The following is a 20578-nucleotide window of genomic DNA, read 5'->3' on the forward strand; positions in this document are numbered from 1 at the left end:
CTGCCCCGTGTCCCACAGCAACATGTCCACCCGCCTGTGACCGGGGTCCTGTGTCCATCTCCCTACCTGACAGGGGCTGGTTCTGGGTGCCCTCCAGCACCTGGCCTGGGGACAGATATCACCAGGCACCGACAGAATGAATGAACGAATGAATGAATGAATGAACGAACGAACAAGAACAGATGACAGCTGACTTCCTTAGATAAAGGACTTTGGGAAAGAGAAGCCCTCTGGGCCTCAGTTGCCCCACACGTCAAAGGAGGGACGAAGGGCTCTTCCAGCATGAAGGTGCTGGGCTGTGGAGCCCGGGCTGTGGGAGCCGAGCGAAGGGTCTGAAATTCAGCCCCAGGGATTTCATGAGTCTGCTAGGGTCACGGCGAATGTGCCAGGCCCCAGCCTCCTCTTGTTTTCCATCTCACTGCCTGGTGCAGACAGGTCCTCGGCCCGGGAGGCAGCTCACACTCCTGGGGTTCTCAATGGGCAGCGATTCTCTTGTCTGGGCACCAGGGACATCTGTCAGCAAGGACAGGCCAATGTGGGCACCGGTGACATCTCCCCCCATCATGATTCCAAACTTGGGCACCCGAGCAGCCCCAGGAAGGCCCGGGGGGGCTGGTGTGACGCTCATGAGCCACAAATTGGAGCAGATGCTTGCGCTTGGGTGCACGCTGTCCCCTGACATCTCCTATGAGCACCTCAAGCAGAGCGGTGACCCTGGGCTCCCTGAGGCTTGGGCACCACGGAGCTCATCCACAGGCAGAGCCCACACGTCCTCCATCAATCGGGAAGTGGGAAACTCACTCACACACGACCTGCTTCAGCCCACTCAGCCCTCCAGGTGGGTGCTGGCAGACCCCCATTTGCAGAAGAGGAAACCGAGGCACAGAGAGGCGGCCCCTCCCCTACTGTGTGTCAGGGCCTGTGCTGAGAACTTTGTGGAGATTCCCTGAATCTCCACAACAGCCTGGGGAGGGAGTTTCAACCATGACCCTGCTTTACCAAAGAGCACACAAAGGCTCAGGAGCAGGACACCGAGCCAGCATCCTGCCATCACCCAGGTCAGCGGGGTCACTCCTTCGTCCACCCCACCCCCAGCACGATACCCAGCTGAGTGCCTGGGCTGCGCTGGGGAGCACATGGGGCCTCCCACTGTCAATGCCGGACCTTAATGGAGCCAGAGGCTGTGAGCTCCCAGCACCACACGGAGACCGGCCCACATCTGTGTGACACAGGCAGAGGAAGGATGGATGGAAGGACGGATAAGTGGGTGGATGCACAGATGAGCAGATATGTAGATAGACGGGTGGGTGGTAGGTAGGTGCCAGGATAGACACACGGATAGGTGGAAATATAAGAAAGATGATGGATGGATGGATGGGTGGAAGGAAGAAGGGAAGCACAGATGGGTGGGTAGAAGGATGGATAAGTGTAGAGACGACAGATCGATGGATAGACAGACGGACAGATGGGGGGATGGATGGGGAGGTAGAGGGACAGATGGATGGATGGAGAGCTGACTGGTTGCATGAACGGCCTGGAGGGTGGGGGAGGGGAGCGAGTTAGGGGAGGGAGAAATAAGACCTTGAGAGCGGCCAGGGCAGTGCGCTCTGTGGGCAGGTGCAGGCGCAGGCGGCCCACCTGACCCAGGAGATCAGGGACGGGAGCAGGGACCGGCAATCAGCTGCACTCAGTCTCTTTATTAAAGATCCTGCCCAGCCGTGGAAGCTCCAGTTGGCTGTTCTCGGCCCTCCCACCGGGCAGCCCTCCTGCTCCTCCTGACCGTCTCCGGCACAAATTAGCTCCCCACTGCCCCAGCACAAAACGGCCAGTTAATACATTTTTCAACAAATATGCGTCTTTCCAGCCCTGGTACCCACAGTGGAGGTGGCAGAGAGAAGCGCAGCAGAGTGTTTCTTAGGAGTTCGGCTCAGCAGTGGGTGAAGGACGTGAGGAAGGGGGTCCCTCCCGTAGTCCGTGGGGCAGACTCACCGAAAGTCAGCTGGCCATCGTGTGCCAGGCGCTCGCCTGCCAGGCCCTGGGCTAAGCATGCTGCCCAGGTCTCCCACACAGTCCTGACAATGACCCCATTCACAGGCAGCAGCCGCGGCTCACGGGCAGGGGACACTCGGGTGTCCCGGGGAAGGACAGTGTAGACCCTGGACAGCCGGAAGGGTTCAAAGCCTCAGGGCTGCCACTCGGGAGTGGACAAGACATGGCCTTGGTGCCCCCAGGTTAGTATCTGGTTCTCCCCTCCACCCCAGGGCCACCCCTCCTCCCTGGGAGTGGGTCATGGTCACCAAGTGGGGGCGGGAGGCTGGATGGAACCACATGACATTCCTTCCCACGAGGGACGTGCTCAGAAGCTGGAAGAGCTCGAGTCATGTTGCCAGGTGAATGGAGAAGACACTCACGGACACTGTTGCCACCCTGTCCTCTCTGGGGTGGGCCCTGCCCCGGGGGCCCCTCCTTCTCTGAGGCAGGTTCTGTGTCCTGGACATCCGCACACCTGCCGGGCCAGGGTCGGGCAGGATGGGCCAAGCAGAGCCACACCCACGTGTGCTCCCCACACCGGCCCACACAACACAGGCCCCCTTCACTCTGCCAAGCACCCCCTCACTGCCCCCCAGTGACAGTGCTGTCACCAGCCTGGCAGCCACACCAGCTCCAGGATCTTTAAACCAGAAGATCCCTCCCTCCCCGCTGCCCACACCCTCTCCTCCAACACTTCCCAGACAGGACGGCCACACACCCTCCCTCCCACCCCCACCTGCAGCACAAGGAGTGCCATTCCTTCTAGAACCTTCAACAGAGCCCCCAGGGAGGATCTGGGACACTCTGGGCACCTGTTGCCCCAGCGGGCATGAGGTCTGTGTTCAGATTCAGCTGCAGGCATGCCTACGTACAAGATACCAGGAGGCAGAAACGGGTGTGCAAGGAAAGAGACACAGCGAACACGCCAGGCACACACATGTGCACACACCAGCAGACACGGCTCATTCTGCCAAAGCCTGGAGACCTACGCAGTGGCCCCAGCAGATGTGGGGAGAGTGAACAGTCGAGGCCGTGGGAGCAAGGGGGCAACTAAGCCAGGCTGGGTCTCTGCACTTAACACGGACACCATCCGCCCCTGAGCAGTCACCTGACCAGGCAAGTGGGGTAGGCACCAGCTGGACAGAGCCACCCTGTGTGGCCAGGACATGCTGGGGGAGGCCAGACACAGCCATGCCTCCCAACAGCTCACAATGATCCGAGCCCCTCCTGGAAGGAATCTCAAGTCTTCCAGTTACTCCCCTATGGCCAACGATGCCGGCCCCATCATCATCAGGGAAGGAAGAGGAACACCGGCTCTCCACCGATGACAAGTGGCCAGGCGCTCGAAGTCGCCAGGCGGGACGATTAAACCCGTCTTGCTGGCAGAATGAGCTAGTAAGCACATGCAAACGGCCGCCTTCCGTCCAAGCCTCTCATGCACAGTCCAATTCCCCAGAATTAACCAGGTGGCACCAGATGGGAAAGGGACATCGGCAGGGAGGGGGTCTGTGGAGAGAGCTGGGGACTGTGAGCCATGGCTGGTGTCCGCAAACACAGGACACCTCGAGGAGCGGCTGGGGCTTCACGGCAGGACAGGACCATGACTTGGGGAGGGCCCTTTGAGGATCGAGGGAAATCACGCCTCTCCTCCCTAGAAACGCCGAGAGCACCAGATCCCCCACCCTCCCACGAGACACTCGCCTCAGGACGAAGACAGGAGACCCCATCAGACAGCAAGGCTCACCTCCTGCCAAGGCGGCTTTGCCCCTTGTCTGTCACCCACAAGAGCATCTGGGGCGGAGGCTCACTCCCCATACCCCTGGCGCCCAGGAAGACCCAAGAGCAAATCCTCTGCAGCCTACAACAAGAGGAGGAGCGTTTTCCTTCAGTTCCAGAATGCTTTCCTCGACTCAGATTTGGATCCGGGTACATCTGACATTCTGAGAATTCACTTCAAACTGAAAAAAGATGTTCCATCCACCGGGGGCTGGGGGGCACCCCGTCTCTCCCACCCCTGCCCCTGCCCCACCCACCCACCTTGCAGCCTGCCCGCAGCCCCACCCCCCTGAAATGGGGCTGGGGTCTCCCAGACCGGAGGAAAAGACCAAGCATGAGGACCCCCCCAGGCACACAGCAGCAGAGTTTTGGGGTGACAACAACAAGCAGGAGGCACTAGGCTGGGGGAGACCCCGCGGCCACTCACAGTAGCCACTCGCCTGCTGGTGGCCTGGCAGCCCCCCTCTCTGAGCCGCCCTCCAGGAAACAGCCACCCAGGCGAGGCGAGCAACCGTCGTGTGCCGTGGACATGGGGACGGGACCCAGGCTCTGGCTCCCAGGTGCGTCCAGACACCAAGGATTCATGGGTAGGTTTTGGGCAGAAAATAATCAAAATGTCAGAAGGCAACCCAAAGGAATGGAAGCTCAGGTATCTAAACAAACACGAATGTTCACTGCAGCGCAATTCACAATCACCAAAGGGCGGAAGCAGCCCAACGTCCATCCGCTGACAACTGGAAACCCCACATGGGGTCAGTCTCTATCCTGTGCCACAGCCTGGAAGACGCTTGAAACCACGACGCCCAGGGAAGGGAGCAGGTCACAGGAGGCTGCATGGCGTGCAATGCCGTTCATACGAAATATCTCCATCAGGCCCATCCAGAAAGCTTGAGTGCCGGATCCAGGGGGAGGAACAGGGGAGGAGCGCAGGTGCTTATGAGGGAAGGGGTTTCCTATCGGGTGTGAGAATGTTCGGGAACCAGACAGAGGTGGTGGGCACACAGCATGGAGAACCTGCTAAATGCTACTGAACCGTACACGTTAAGAGGCTTAGATTTATGTCATGTGAGTTTTACTTCAATTCAGTACAAAGAGAGAGAGGACAGCGGCCCAGGACCGGGGAGCAGTGGCCCAGAGAGGACCCGGAGCCCCCCCGCCGCGCCAGGACCCTTGCGAAGCCACCTGCATCCACATCCGCAGCCACCCCACTCCACACGGCTTGCCGTCCGACGGATCTGGAAGTCAGCAGTCTGAACTGGGCCTCGCATTGGGCTCAACTCAAAGTGTCAGCAGGTGGGGTCCTTTTTGAGGCTCCGGGGGAGAATCTGTTCTTTGCCTTTCCCGGCTTCTAAGACGCCCGCATTCCTCAGCTTGTGGCCACATCACCGCAACCTCTGCTCTGACCCTCCCGCCTCCCTCTTCTACTTACGATGACACCTATAACACAACTTAGTTACACCTGCAGGGAAACTCTTCCCTGTCACACAAGGTCCAGGAGTCAGGAAGGGGCTGTGGCTTCGGGGGCCCCCCTCTCTGCCCACCACCCCGGCCGGCGCCGTGGGCATCCATGGAGTGCCGGGTGCTGCACAGCCTACAGGCTCACAGCGACCTTGTTGTGCAGCAAGGGAACCTTCCTGGCCTACAGAAGAAGAGACAGAGGGCCCAAGAGCATCCCTGCCTAAGGCCACCGGGTGAACAGGTGCCTGAAAGAGAACACCTTCGTGGGCTGAGGGCTCGTTGGCCTCACCTTCTGGCCTCAATCCCCAGGAGAATTTGTCCCTTTGCCCTCTCCCCTGCCGCCGCCGTTCAGAGCTGTGAACGGGACGTCCCTCACTCTGGAGGGCCAGCTCTGGTGTGAAAAGGACCTGCACCTCCACCCGCGGAGCTGGATGACTTGCCAGGGACCCCTTTCTCCCCGACCCAACCTCTCACTTCTGACCCTCCAGCTGGCACCAGGGTGGGGCCCTCGGATTAAGTCTCCCACTCATCAGCCTCTGAGAAGTATAATTAGGGCTTTTTATGGAAAATCAGCTCATTAGGCAAAGTGCAAAGGCTGTAAAAATGATCATTTTTCTAAAGGAGCTTGCTGGGCTCCCATCCAGCCAGGAAAGAAACCAGGAAGACTCTCTTCAGGGCTGCAGGCTTGGGTGGTGGGTTTTCAGAAAAGGAAAGGGTTTGGCCACACGGAAACCTCTGGTAATGAAGAACGCTAGGAAACGCTCTTAAACGAAGAGCTACCTAGTGTCGTAAAGGGCCGGTGGTTGCCAGAACTCCCAGACCCCTGGGGAAATCGCAGCCTGTATGGGGGACGAGGGGCAGCCCCGCCATGTTGCCCTCCCCTGAGCTCACAGTGGGGAAGCTCCTGTCCCTGGGGGCTGCAGAGGGAAAGGACCCCAGAAGAGCTCTGGATCGGGGCTCAGGCTAGGAAGGGAAAGCACAGGGGGAAGAGAGGCAGGGATGACAACCAGCCCTGAGGGTGAGGAGGCCATGAAGGTGGGAGGCGGGGGCTCTCTCTGCAGAGGGGAGGCCCTGCCCTGCCTGAGGCTGCAGACACCTGCAGACATCTCCCTCCTTCCCCTCATTTCCTCCCCGCCCCCCGCCCCCCGCACTGAAAGGTTACGTCAGCCTCGGGCTGTGGAGCCTGGAACCATAGCAGGACCACCCTGTCCAGGGCAACACCAGGGGGGTCACCGGCCCCAAGAATGAGAACGTAACCGGGCTCCCCTGGGCCAGACTCTGCTTCGGGGAGAAATGGATACAGACGCTCTAGCCTCCGGGGAAAGAGCAGATCACACGACTACCTTCTGTTGCGCGAACTTCACCCCTGCCCATGTGTGGACACGGACGCGTGGATAGACAAGACCACACTGAATGGGCTGAGAGGTAGGTACACAACCACAACACGCTAGCGGGAGAATGCACAGCCAGTTGTTTCTGGAGGAAGCCAAAACCCAAACTACGCACTGTCTTTGTACCCAGAAATAACACACTGATTCGTAATTAACATTTTTAAACTGTCCCTATTACAAACTCACAAAAGCGTGGTGGGGCCAGGGCGGGGTGCGGGAGGCGAGGGGGCCCCAAGGTATTAGCGATGTCCTCGGGGCTAAGCTGCCTGGTGGGTGCGGGAGCTTGGTCTTGTCATCCTTTACACCCTAACGTGTTCTACATACCCTCCTGCGTGTGTTCAGCATACAATCTAACGATAGTTTTAAACAGCCTATCCTGTCTCTGATGTCATAAACAACAGAAACCAGAAGTCCCCAATTCAAAGGAATCTCCAAGTCCTCTCAGAATGCAACAGACTTCCCAGATTGGGGGGGGCCGGGGGGGCCGCAGGTCCCCAGTCCTCGTATCTGTCCTAGTGACTCTCTGAACCTGGGCAAACGGCCCCACCACGGGGCAGCTGTGCTGGTCTGGATCCGCCCGGCCCCATGGTCCTGGGACCCCAGACTCCAGGCACTCAGTGTCCCCCACTGACAACACCAGGGGGTGGCCCCTTGCCACAGTACGCCACCTCACGGTGTCGCTGGCACGTGGGCATGACCCCACCCACTCCGCCCTAGGGCGGGGCCGTTTCTGTCCTCCCAAACCCCCCATCCGTACCCTGCTGGCCCACGTCCTCCAGGGACATTGAAGAAGGGCAGGTACTCCACTGGGCCCACCTGATCTGGAACCTGGTCCCCATTTAGACGTCTCCCTGACCCCTCACCTGTGGGTCAGAAGGGGCAACGACCTGTTCTCACTGGGGCTGCCGTCCCATGTCCCCGTTGCCTGCGTGCCTGGCCCGGTATCAGAGACCAGAGGCCAGACCACAGGGGTCGCAGGATCCTCTGAGGCTGAGCTTTGAAAGCCAAGGGGCATTAAACCTGGGAATGGGAAGTCCTGCAGAGGGACCCGGGGCCCCCAGACGGGCCAGGCCCACCGCTCAGCCCTCATGGCGCAGCCTCCCCGGTTGTGATGCGTGGGGCGGGGGGTGCGCAGGGCGCTTAGGTAGGCAATGATCTGTGAAAAGATTAATTTGCTGATCTTAGTATCGAAATTGAAAGAGATTTTGCAGCCGTCAGTTGAACACACGTCCACCATCTCCCTGGTGGGAACCGAAGGCTGACCCCCTCCTCCCTGCCCCTTCCCGCCGCGGTCAACAGGCAACACGACAGCACATTGAAAATTCATGAAAAAGACACAGGCAGGGGATATCTGCTGCAGACTCTCATCACTGAGGCCAGGCCCGCGGGTGGCCCGCAGGTGGCAGGGAGGATGAGGGGGCGTCGCTTGGCCGCGCCGGCGAGCTCACCTGATCCCTTTGTTCTGAGCCACGTGGTGCAGGGAGAGTCTGGACACGGCAGAGATGACCTGGGGAGACCAGAAAGATGCTTCTGTAATTCCACAAGAAACCAGAAAGTCATCACAAAACTGTAATGAAGGGTTGTGTGCACACAGCTGTTCACTCAGCACATTTCACCTCGTAAACACACACACAGCGTTAACATTTGGGGGAGCTAGGTACCTATTTTGTGTGTACCATGCAAAATGTGTCATTTCCGTGCACCAACATCTGCTGAGGGCTGCTGGGCTCCCCCGCACCAGCCACATTAACCACGCGCTGGGGCTCGTTCTCACCCACACTAGGGTCGGCCCTATCGGGGCTGCAGAGAGCCGCAGCGGGAGACACGCTTACAAAGTGCTTACCCCATGCCGCTGTTCTGGAAGCTACCATACGGTTAATAACATGTTCACGGCAGGTGCTGACCCGGTTCAGAGCGGGGCATGCAGAAGGCCAGAAAACTCAAGTGATTTGCCCCATGTTCCCCAGCAGTGTTGACACATACATCCAAGCACAGTGCTCCTTGCGTCAGCCCCTCCTCTCCCCGCATGGCCACTGACATCGGCACCCAGCTCCCTCAAAGGGTCAGGGGAAGGAAAACGAAGAGCTCCAGGTTCAGGCTGCATGAGGGGATCCGTCCGAGCAGTATCTCCCCACACCGACTGACCTGTCCGGACGAAAGTTCTGACGTGCTCAGCCATGAGCTGTGACCACTCCTTCTTAGGCTGCCCCGACCCTACCCCGTCTTGTCCTGTGACCCAGGGCCCACCTGTCTCCAGCCTCAAAGGCCCCAATGCAGGGACTCCACAGGCCCTTACAACAGGCAGCAGGCAGGAGATTCCACAGGTGATTACCGGTAAACTGAGGCAGGGAAAGGGAGGCAGTTGCCGCAGAGTATAACGTACATGAAGCTGCTCACGATTCATTACAGGATTTGTTGGACCCCTGCCGTGCCAGACATCACACACTGAGGAAGCAGGTGCAAGCCTCTACTTCGAGACCTCTTTGAGTCAGGGCGCATGAATCCATCTGTGCGTGTGTGCAACTGCATGTGTGTGTGCAAGATAGTGTGTGCACTGCACGCTGCGGGTGTAAACTGTGTGTGCATGTGTGCTTGTGCGTGCACGCACGTACATAAATAAGAATGCATGAGATGAAGGGTGTGCACTGCATGTTGTGAGTGTGATCTGTGTGCATGTGTGTAATATGCACATGTAGTCTATGTGTGCTCACATGTGTATAATGTGTGTGCATGTACGTGCATACGTGCACACAAGATGAAGTGTGTGCGTTGCATGTTGTGTGTGTGGTCGTGTGCATGTGTGCACGTGTGTGTAGCCTGTGTGTGCATGTGTGTAGCCTATGTGTGTCTGGGGACAGAGACCATGAACATGGCCCATGAGGACCACCTGCTAAATTCACAGACACCCTCTGCTGGCTGTGGTTTGCCCCAAGAACCGAGCCCACTGGGCCTTTGATGTGCACCATCCTCGTGAATCCTCACATCCTACAAGGCCGGGTCTGCCGAGCATTCAGGAGACTGGGAAACTGAGGCAAGGTCCTAAAGGCCCCAGCTGAGACACATTCCACAGACTTCCTTTTAGGCTGCACTCCTTCCAGCCACAATTTTTTTTTTAGAGGAAGAGAAAACCCAAGCCATACCAGAAGGCCCCTTTCTCAGCCGGCGACAGGGCTGCCTTGGCCAATACGCCGAGTGCTGTGAGCGGCCCTCTGGTACCTAGTCACACTTTAGCAGCCGGGGCCTGACCGTCAGGAATCCGCGGAACGGCGGGGTCCTTCTGCACTGCCCCAGACAGGACTCCACCGGCTCACGGCACAACCGGCCCCACCGAGGCCCCGAGCTCGTGTGCTACACGGGGCCTTTCACAAGCAGTGAGCAACTTGGCTTTGGCTGTTATTCTTGGCTGTTGAGAGCTCCAAGCATTGGCCATTAAAGCACCAGTGCCGCATGTGATAGAAGCAAGCAACGCCAGAGCTCGGAAGCTTTGGGCACACACGCCATGCCCTCCTGCGGCCCCGCGGCCAACAACATTCATCACCTGCCCGACTCCTCCCCGGCCGGCCAGACACAGGCCAGACTCCTGCCCGCGGAGCCCACCCACGGCACCGGCCATCTGGTTAGCGTGGGCGCGGGGACGAAGCCTGTTCCCTGCAGTCAGTGCAAACGCCATGCTCCCTACATACAGGTGGAACCCCAGGCAGAGGGGAGCTGCCGCAGGGGAGCACGCCGAAGCCAGGGCATGGGTCCCGGCATGTCCACGAGCTGCGGTCCCGGCAGACATGGTGGCTTCTCCGGCCACCATGTGCCCGGCAGCCTTGGCCCCCCGCTCACACTCTGCTCCAGGCTGGAGTCTGTCATCCGTGGTGGTGAGGGACCCGGCAAGCGAGAGGTAGCCCCTTACATGGGGTTCCATGTGGTCCTGTCGGAGGGGCCCCATCCCTGGGTCTGCCTGGGCCGTGCTCCCTGGCCGGCGTGTGTGCGGGAAGGGGAGTGCTCCGGCGGGGCCCACCGCAGGGAACCCCGCTGCGGTGACGGAGGGTGGAGGCTGCTGGGAGCAGGTGTGGGGCCCCCCGTCATGGGGTCAGACGTGGGGTGGCTGCAGCCCCATGTGGGAAGACAGGGTGCAGGGTGCAGATCCCTGTAGGGGAAGCGAGGCCCCTGCGTGGCTCCCATGTCACGCCTGGCCAGGCGGCCCCGTCCCAGGATGGAGAGGTCAGGCCATGATCAAACACCTCCCAGCCCACAGCCCCTCCAGCTCTTCTGAAAACATAAATGTTAAACGATGACATTTTCCCAACTTCTATCTGCACTTCTTGCCTGCATCCCAGTTAACAAATGGAATGAACACACACATACCATCTTCCCCTCCTCCCCACACACAACTGGCTCAGCAACCCACCGACCATGTCGCCGGGGCCAACGACATGGGAAAGGGCAAGGGGTTACAGCAGAAAGCTGTGTCCCCAGAGGGCCAGTCCCACAGCGGGGAGCCACATGCACCCCCAGTGAAGGTGCAAGGAGCGGAGGGGACAGCCCAGAGGACAGCAGGTAGAGGTGTGGAGTGTGCACCCTGGGTGGGCGTCTTGGCTCCGTCCCCACCCAGCCACGGCCTGCTCTGACCCCATGCTCTCCACTGGGTCTGCATTCACGGCGGACAGACTCCTGAACACCCAGCAGGCACTCAGCTTCCTCGTGCTCGCTGGCGGAGTTTCAGAATGCAGCCCCCCAAGCCCACCCCCTGGATGGCTCCGGAGTGGAAGAGAGTGAGGCACAGGAATCTGTTTATTTGTAAGGCCCCACGTGGCCCAGATATGGAGCTTGGGTCAGACGCACAATAGCACGGACTCGGTCAAGGTGTGCAGAAGGGCAAGGAGGGCGCCCCACCTGTTCACCTCGGGCCAGCCTGCGTGCGAAGCATGGAGCCACTGAAGGGGGATGTGTGTGGAACAGACGCAGGCCAAGTGGGCAGCATGGACTTCTGGGGAAAGGACATGTAATCTGGACCCCAGGAAGCTAAAGGGGGACCCCGGGCAGAGCAGTATCCAGTGCAGTCCTCACCGAGCCTAGAGTTCCAGAACGGGGCTCCCAGGACCTCTGTCACTGGGGGCCCACAGCCTCCCCTCACGAAGCTTGTCCTGCTAGACCCTGAGGGTCCCTGAACCAGGGCGGCACCCCATGCCAACCTTGAAGCTTCAGCTTATCATCTTGCCCAGGCATGGAGCTCGGCAGGCAGCCCGCAGGACATGTCCCCGAGGGGCCACCAGCAAATCCTTCCAAGAAGAGTGGTGGGAACCATCCTGCTCTCCCGGCCAGAAGAAGCAAGCCCTTACTGCTCTCTCTGGGGGCATTGAGAAGACTGGGTTTCCGCTCCGGGGTGCGCAACACTTCAGTTCCAGAGGTGTTCCTGCAGCAACTGACCAATGGCAAACAAGCCAGCAGCAGCCTGACTGCCTGACACAGGGTAGGAGACATAAAGGCAGGCACGCCCACATGAGGGGATCCTGAGCCGCCGGGTAAACTGATGTTGTAGAAGATTTGTTGACATAAAATATATTCATGAATTCCTTAAGTGAAAGAAACAGGTTGTGACACATGTACGATCAATGAAGTCTAGTTTCTAAAATTATATACTGCTTGGGGTGCCCGGGTGGCTCAGTCAGTGGAGAGTCTGCCTTCAGCTCAGGTCATGATCCGAGGTCCTGGGATCGAGTCTCACATCGGGCCCCCTGCTTGATGGAGAGTCTGTTTCTCCCTCTGCTCCGCCCCGCTGGCTTGTGTTCTCTCTCGCTTGCTCACTCTCTCTCTCAAATAAATTTTTTAAAAGATCTTTAAAATTATATACTGCTTAAAAGGGCCGGGCAGAAATGCACAAAATGTAGGCAGTGACTGAGTGTCTTTGTGCAGTCTGCCTCCTGCTCTCCCTTGGCTGTGTATTACAGTTTCCTACAATATACAGTAGGAGCAAATGTTATTAAAAAATAAAAAAGTCTACTGGTGTCCATCCCCAGGTGCAGAACCTCCCTGAATTCTCCTGTCAATAAAACATGTTATTGAAAACAAAAGGCTCAAACTCTGGGCCCTGCGGTGGAAACACAGGATAGATTTACTCTCACCACACCACGGCCATCACAAACAGGTCATAAGTCACCCCTCTCCTACTCTCACCCAGAGCACACAGCGGCAGGCCCCCCATTTCAAGCTGCAGCCAACAGGACACCACTCAGGACCCTCACTCTTATGAAACTGTCTCGTGACACAGAACACAGGACCTCCTTGAAATGTATCAGCACATGAAGTTGCACCTTTGAACTTTATATTCAAAGTACCTGGCACACAGATGTCACCTGGCAAATGCTGATGTGGCTAGATGGATAGATGGATGGATGCATGGGCATGTGGAAGGATGGATGAATGGATGGAAGGAAAGGAGAATAGATAGTGGAGGGAGGGATGGACAGATGGATGGGAAGAAGTGAGGATGGACAGATGCATGGATGGATGGGAGGACGGAGAGTATATGGATGGATGGGTGGATGGGAAGGAGGATGTATGGATGGATGGATGGACGGATGGACGGATGGACGGAGAGAGGAGGCATGGATAGACAGATGGATTGCAGAAGGACAAATAGATGGGTGGAAGGAGGAAGGAAGGACAGATGGGAAAAGTGAGTGACTGAATGACAGAGGAAGTCTCATAAGACTCCAAGCTCTCCCTGCAGCCCCAGAGAGGTGTTCCGACACCACACTGGTCTGTGAGCTCCCTGAGGGTCGAGCTGAGCTGGGTTTGCTCAATGATGCATTCCCAACGTCTTCAGAGCAGGCCCATCAGCTGTAACTCCTGCCGAGAAACCAGAGGCTTTTCCACACTCCTCATGGATTGCTCAAGTAGGGACCCTGCTTCTCAGGAAGATCTGGGCCACCCGAGGCCCCAAGTTCACTCCGCACAGAGACCAGGAGACTTGGGAGCGGGACAGAGCAACCACTGCCACGTTCACATTGAAGTCCCACCGGGGACAATTCCCAAGGTGGCACTCTCGTGCTGAAGGGAACAATCGGTCAGCGTGTCCTACCCAGCAGGGCTGCTGCAAGCCTGCCCTGGGGTACAGACCTCAAGGCATTTCTTGAGACTTCTGAGCTCCAGGAGGGTCCTTCCCATGACGGACACTGGCCTGGACTGATGGCATACCCATTTTACAGACAAGAAACCGAGGCCGAATCCCAGGGAATGTGCTCAGGCTCACACAGCTGGTCAGTGGGGGCTGGGAGGGACGCTCCTGTTACCCACCCCACTGAACCTTTGGAGAGGTAAGAGTCCACAACCAAGTGTCTTTCAACCTCCACAGTCTCCCCTTCCCCGCCAGGGTAAGCAGAGGCCATGGTTCCAGGGGTGCACAGGAACATAATGTGGCTGGCTGTGCCCTCTGCTGAGGATGCCCATTGCCAACCCAGCTCTCCCCAGGCCTCCTGGACACCTGACACTTGTCATGTGCCACATGCAGCTTTCCAAGCTCTTCTGGGGCTTAAATCACATCTGACCTTCGAAACCAGGCTCTGGATTGCCACTTCACATTTTACAGGTGAAAACTGCAGCCCACTGAGTTTACAGGATGGGCAGAAGCCAGAGGGACTGCAAGAATACTCAAAGAATGTCTGTGTATATGGGCAGGTGGGTAAATGGGCGGGTGCACGCATGCATGGATGGGTGTGTCACTGAACGGACGGGTATATGGGCAGGTGGGTAAATGGGCGGGTGCACGCATGCATGGATGGGTGTGTCACTGAACGGACGGGTAGACGGGTAGGTGGGTAAATGGGCGGGTGCACGCATGCATGGATGGGTGTGTCACGGAACGGACGGGTAGACGGGTAGGTGGGTAAATGGGCGGGTGCACGCATGCATGGATGGGTGTGTCACTGAACGGATGGGTAGACGGGTAGGTGGGTAAATGGGCGGGTGCACGCATGCATGGATGGGTGTGTCACTGAACGGACGGGTAGATGGGTAGGTGGGTAAATGGGCGGGTGCACGCATGCATGGATGGGTGTGTCACTGAACGGACGGGTAGACGGGTAGGTGGGTAAATGGGCGGGTGCACGCATGCATGGATGGGTGTGTCACTGAACGGACGGGTAGACGGGTAGGTGGGTAAATGGGCGGGTGCACGCATGCATGGATGGGTGTGTCACTGAACGGACGGGTAGATGGGTAGATGGGTAAATGGGCGGGTGCACGCATGCATGGATGGGTGTGTCACTGAACGGACGGGTAGACGGGTAGGTGGGTAAATGGGCGGGTGCACGCATGCATGGGTGGGTGTGTCACTGAACGGACGGGTAGACGGGTAGGTGGGTAAATGGGCGGGTGCACGCATGCATGGATGGGTGTGTCACCGAACGGACGGGTAGACGGGTAGGTGGGTAAATGGGCGGGTGCACGCATGCATGGATGGGTGTGTCACTGAACGGACAGGTAGATGGGTAGGTGGGTGGGTGTGTGGAGAGATGGATGGGTGAATAGATGGGTGGATGGGTGAACAGATGAGTGTGTAGACGAACGGATGGATGGGAGGACGAATGGATGGGTGGGGGGGTGAATGGATCAGTGTGCGGATGGATGAATGGGTACACGGATGGATGGTTTGAGAATAAGTGGGTAGGTGGATGGATGAGCGGACAGATGGTAGATGGACAGGCAGAATCAGCAGCAAAGGCTCCAAAGAGAACCTGCTTCCCAGGGCGCCTGGGTCGCTCAGTTGGTTAAGCACCCAGCTTGATTTTAGCTCAAGTAAGGATCTCAGGGTCATGAGATCGAGCATCACGCCGGGCTCCGTGCTGAGCACAGAGTCTGCTTGAGAGTCTTTCTCTCCTTTTGTCTCCCTCTGCCCTTCTTCTCTCTCTCCCAAATAAATCTTTAAAAAAGAGAGTGAGAGAAAGAACCTGCCTCCCAATCCCCACCTCTTAATTGTCAGAACATGAGCTACCATTTCTTGAGCACTTAGTATGTTATGCACTAAGATAAACACAACACAAACATTACTCCTGTATATATTGTGTTATTCCCTCCCCGCAACTCCCCATTATTAGATGCAAACCCTGGGGACCAGATTAGAATGAGGACCTTGTCCCAGGTCACCCAGCAACAAGTGGCTGAATGAGGAACTAAACCCAGATCTGCATGACCCAAACCTGTGTTTCTACCTGGCACCCCACCCCCAGGAGCCCGCAGCTGGGCGCAAGACCGCGTACCCCTTCTTCAGGGCCTGGCTGGGCCACATTTTCCAGCCTCTCTGGCAGTGTCTGAGGTCCAGCCAGCGGATGGAGCAGACAGCAAGTGGGCCACTTGCAGGCCTGGCTCGTGAAACTTCCCGGTCCTGGGCAGCCTCGGAATACCCATGCTAAAGGTGGTGAAGTCGCCATCAGCCGGGGCCCCTGAAGGTCTTCCTGGGGCAGAGGCCGCATACAAACGTGGACACGGACACACACGCACGCACACAAACGTGCACACGCGCATATACACACAGATGCGTCCTCTGCCCACCTGGCACTTCCCTGAAGGTTCGCCGTCTCCTGGGTGAGCCACCAACGCACCTCACCTCTCCACCGGAACTCAAAACATGAACCAAGGTTTTTTGTGTGTTTTTTGCCTTAAAGTCTTTATTACCCTGAACATAAAAGACAGAAGTCCTCCAGGATAGGAGTTCATTATGTGGAAACAGTATTTCTTCACAAGTGAAAAATCAATATTCCTCGGAACGAAGGCTCCTATGCTAATGGGTACCATAAAAAAGTCGGGTTTGAAGAGCTGACAAAATGTCTCTGCAAAGAAAAAGGACACACACATCACTGCCACGTTAAGGCAACAGGAACGGCTCGCTCCGGAACTGCAGGAAAGTGACCGTGTCTGTCCTAGCATTTAGCTGGCACTGCCCCCAGGAAGGCCAGCTAGCTTCCCCTAGATCCTCGATGAGGAAGCACGGGCAGGAATGATCCAGAAGAACAACGAAGACGGAGACAAGTCGGCCTTTAAGAGGGACCCGGGGCTGCTTTGTGCTGGCGATGAGGTGAGCAATCCCAGGCAAACGCCCGGGTCCCGTCAGACCCCGCTGGCTCTGTGCGGATCAGGAGGGCTTCCCGGCCCCAACTCCCTCGCTGTCATTAGGAGTCAATAAGCAGGAATCACACACACTGGGCTCAAGCCCGCACACCTTCCTTATCAGCCACTACCACACATCTGGAAAACACACACAAACACACGCGCGCATGCGTGCACGCAGCTCCACAGAGCCAAATGGCAAGATTATGAACCTCATTTAAACACGTTGCCCGGGAAACTCCCCTATCTGCCTGGGAGATCACGGCTGCATATTTAGAAGCAAATCATCATAAATTGCTTTCCCCAGCTCAGCTCTGCATTGCCCTTCTGTTTTTTCCTTTTTTCACATCGAGAGCAAAGTCAGAAAAGCCTCCACACTGGTGCCTTCAGAATGAGGAGCAGCCACTGAGGTGTCATTCATCAGGCGGGGTGTGCAATCACAGCCCCGTGTTCGAGCCCTGCCCCCGGGAGGAGCCGGGGAATGAGAAGCAAGTGGGAAACACGGCCACTTGTCAGCCGCTGTGTTCTGGGCGGCGGTGGGGGCCTGGCGGGCCCAGCTGATGGGACTCTTCCACAAGGCAGCTGAAAGCGTGCAGGAGACGGGGGCCCCAGGATGGCTAAGCGGACAGATGAAAACCCCCACTCATTAGAGCCAGTGACGGGTGGCAACTCTGGAGGGGGACGCACGGAAGGAGGGTCTGGTGGTCCCGGAAAGTGGGTGGGAGCTCAAAAGTGATTTAGGAGAAGAGAAAATGCCTTAAAAGGCAGAGTCTGCAGACTCTTCATCACTGGCCTTTTCCCTTCCTGAGCTCGAACGAAGGTTTCCAGGTGATTTAAAATGAACCCCGAATCTAGCTGCATGTCCTCAGTCTCAGTGGGGGCAGATCGAGACCTCACATGCACGCGGGACAGGCCATCCTGAGCCTCGGGGACCAGCAGCCCGAATCTTCATGCCTTGGACTCCGCAGGTGCTAAAGGCAGTAATATATACGGATGAAGGAATGGATGGATGGATGGGTGATCGATCCGAACTGGACTCACATATTAAGCGCCTCCTTGTGCCGGGCATGTTACAGGAGTCACTTTAGTTAAGGTGCAATCATGACTAAACCACAGAGAGCCGCAAAACAAGGCAAAATGGCAGGGATAGGGGTTCAAGTCCCAAGCCCACCACTGACTATTTGAGCCACTTTTCCCTAGGTCTCAGTTTCCTTAACTGTGGACTAAGGGAAACAATACATAGGAGATGGCAAATGCATGGCACACGTGTTGCCACAGCTCCTTGCTGTGCTCACGGCAGGCGTCACTAATCAATCACAGTGCTCCTTCCCACTAAAGCCACAGGCAGCCTCTGAAACTTTCTCTGCAGTGCTCAGAGCCGGCTCTGCCTGTCAGAAAGATCTGGCATGCAAGGAGAGACCTGAGTCCACCCCGAGAAACACCTAGACCTGGCAGTCTCAAGAGTCCCTCTGGGCACTATCCACTGTCCCCGATCTGTAACATCAGGTCAAATGCTCCGTGGTCACTGGGCAGGGAGAGGGTATGAACTTCAGCTGTTCCTGACCATGAAGGTTTGCAAGAATCAATCAGGGAAACTTAAAATCCTTAGTGGAAAAAATTTAGGGACCACCTGGTCCAAATTCTTCACTTGATAGGTGGGAAAGCTAAACCCAGCTAGGGAGTTGTCCGTGGTCTGCAAGGGCCGCCCAGGAACTTCCCGGCAGAATCCGTCCAGAGACAGAGGTGCCACCTGGCGCTCAAAGCTCTTGCTCTCGCTGGCAGATCTTCATTAACAACAACGGCTGTGTATCTAGGCCTCTCCCGGGTTCATTTCATTTCATTCCCTCAAAACCCCCACGAGACACTTCTGCTGTTCCTCCCGTTTTATGGAGGAGTAACTGAGGCCCAGGGGTTCGTGGCAGACCAGGAGAGACCTGTGACAGATTTGGCTCGTGCATCCGGCTGTGGGGCCCTAGCTCTCTGCCCCAGCTCTGTCCCAGCTCTGTCCCAGCCCTGCCCCAGAAAGGGTGGCTCTGGACGGAGGCCGACAGCGGCGGGCAGGATCAGGTGGGGCCAGCAAGCCCATGCAACTACAATGGTGGCTTTGGGGAGCTGGCTGGGCGGGCCGGCCATGGGCCACTCACCATCTATGAATGCATGCTCACTCATCCCCCCAGCACGCCCTGCAGCTGCAGGAAAGCAAGACCGGCCTCCTCCCCACCGCCAGACAGGTAAAAGGTGGAGCGAAGGTGTGTCATCTCACACAGAAAAGCCCCAACACGTCTCCCCTCTGATCCTGGCGAGGCCGTGAACCAAGACACACGTCTGCTGCCCAGTGGTGTGAATCACTGCCCGAAGGTACAAGACTCCCTGAGGCCCAGGCACCCTGCCCAGGTCTCAGATGCCAACGCATTATAGACATCACAGGCAGAGCAGGAAGAAGCCCTGGTCCCACGTGGAATCCTCGCCCTGTCTGCAAGGCTCTGACTACAAGTTTCCTTTCCTTCTTCCTTGTAGTGGAGACAGCAAGCCGAGGGGGTCAGAAAGCAAGCATCTACACAGCCTGCTCCTTGAGCGGGTCCCCATATCCCATCAGCCCACGCTACATCTGCCCGTTAACACTGATCACATCCGACCTGGGTCCGCGTGGTTCAGCTCCGCCACAATGGTGTGGGGTCAGGACCACCATCCCCACTTCCCAGAGGAAACCGAGGCCCTGACAGACAGGGGACCTCACTCGCCATGACACAACCACAGAGGCAACCCCAGAACTGAAGCTGGCTGTCGGACTCGGCCCTTCCTAAGCACCGTCTGCATTCCCACCGAGGAGGGAAAGGCCTCCCATCTTAGATTTAAAGAGTTGCCAGAAACAAGGAATGGACTCTGGTCTTCCCTCACTGTCCTGAGAGTGCCTAGAACCAGAACTGGGGACACCCGAGCCTGGGATGTGGCAGTCCTCCGTGTATAATCCCAAGGGATGCCAAGCCACAGCCCCCAAAGGCTGGGATCCACATGGCCTGGGCACTCACAAGTGTTTACTAGCCAACCTGCCAATCCCACAGTCACAGCCCAGGAGCAGTGCTCAGAACACAAGACCTACCAGAACCTCCTTGAATCAGCTAATGCTAAAGTAAGCCTGAGTCCTGACCATGAGCCTGAATCCTGACCTGGAGACTGAGTCTTGACTGTGAGACTGATCCCCTACCACAAGCCTAAGCCCTGACCATGGGCCTAACCCTGACCATGAGCCTGAGTCCTGACTTTGAGCCTAAGCCCCTGACTGTGAGCCTGAGTCCTCACTATAAGCCTGAGTCCTGATCATGAGCCTGAGGGCTAATCATGAGCCTCAGTCCTGAATGTGAGCCTGAGCCCCAACTGTGAGCCTAAGTCCTAAGCATAGCCTGAGTCCTGACTATGAGCCTAAGCCCTGACCACAGCCTGAGTCTTGACTGTAAGCCCAAGTCCTAATCCTGAGCCTGAGTCCTGACTGTGAGCCTGAGTCCTAATCATGAGCCTGAGTCCCGACCACAGCCTGAGCCCTGACGATGAGCCTGAGTCCTATTTATGGGCCTGAGTCCTAATCATGAGCTTGAGTCCTGACCACAGCCTGAGTCCTGATCATGAGCCTGGCACTGGGCTCAGAAGTTACCCTCTTGCTACCTCACTCAATCCTCAACCATCCAAGGAAGTCTGTGTTACCGTGCCCCTTGTCAAAGGAGAAAACGGAGGATCAGAGCGGTCATGGGGATTGAGATGGTCAAGACCCTGGATGGCCAGATTTGCACTCAGTGTTCTTAACAGGGAAGCATCCAGAAGAACAGCCTCGG

The 20578-nt window shown here is 57.3% G+C and overlaps 1 protein-coding gene across 2 annotated transcripts in view; it reads right to left on the minus strand.

The window, feature by feature from the left end:
• Nucleotides 1–20578, minus strand: part of VAV2 (vav guanine nucleotide exchange factor 2) — a 170666-nt gene that overhangs the window by 67567 nt on the left and 82521 nt on the right. For both annotated transcript variants that reach the window (XM_088019240.1, XM_028093393.2), the window contains exon 3: nt 8105–8163. In XM_088019240.1, the coding sequence (XP_087875366.1) occupies nt 8105–8163 (59 nt within the window). The remainder of the gene's footprint in view (nt 1–8104; nt 8164–20578) is intronic.

The sequence above is a fragment of the Eumetopias jubatus genome, unplaced genomic scaffold (genome assembly GCF_037043125.1).
Source record: "Eumetopias jubatus isolate StellerSeaLion01/CBP00866 unplaced genomic scaffold, mEumJub1_p1.0 scaffold_15, whole genome shotgun sequence".
NCBI classification, from domain to species: Eukaryota; Metazoa; Chordata; class Mammalia; order Carnivora; family Otariidae; genus Eumetopias; species Eumetopias jubatus.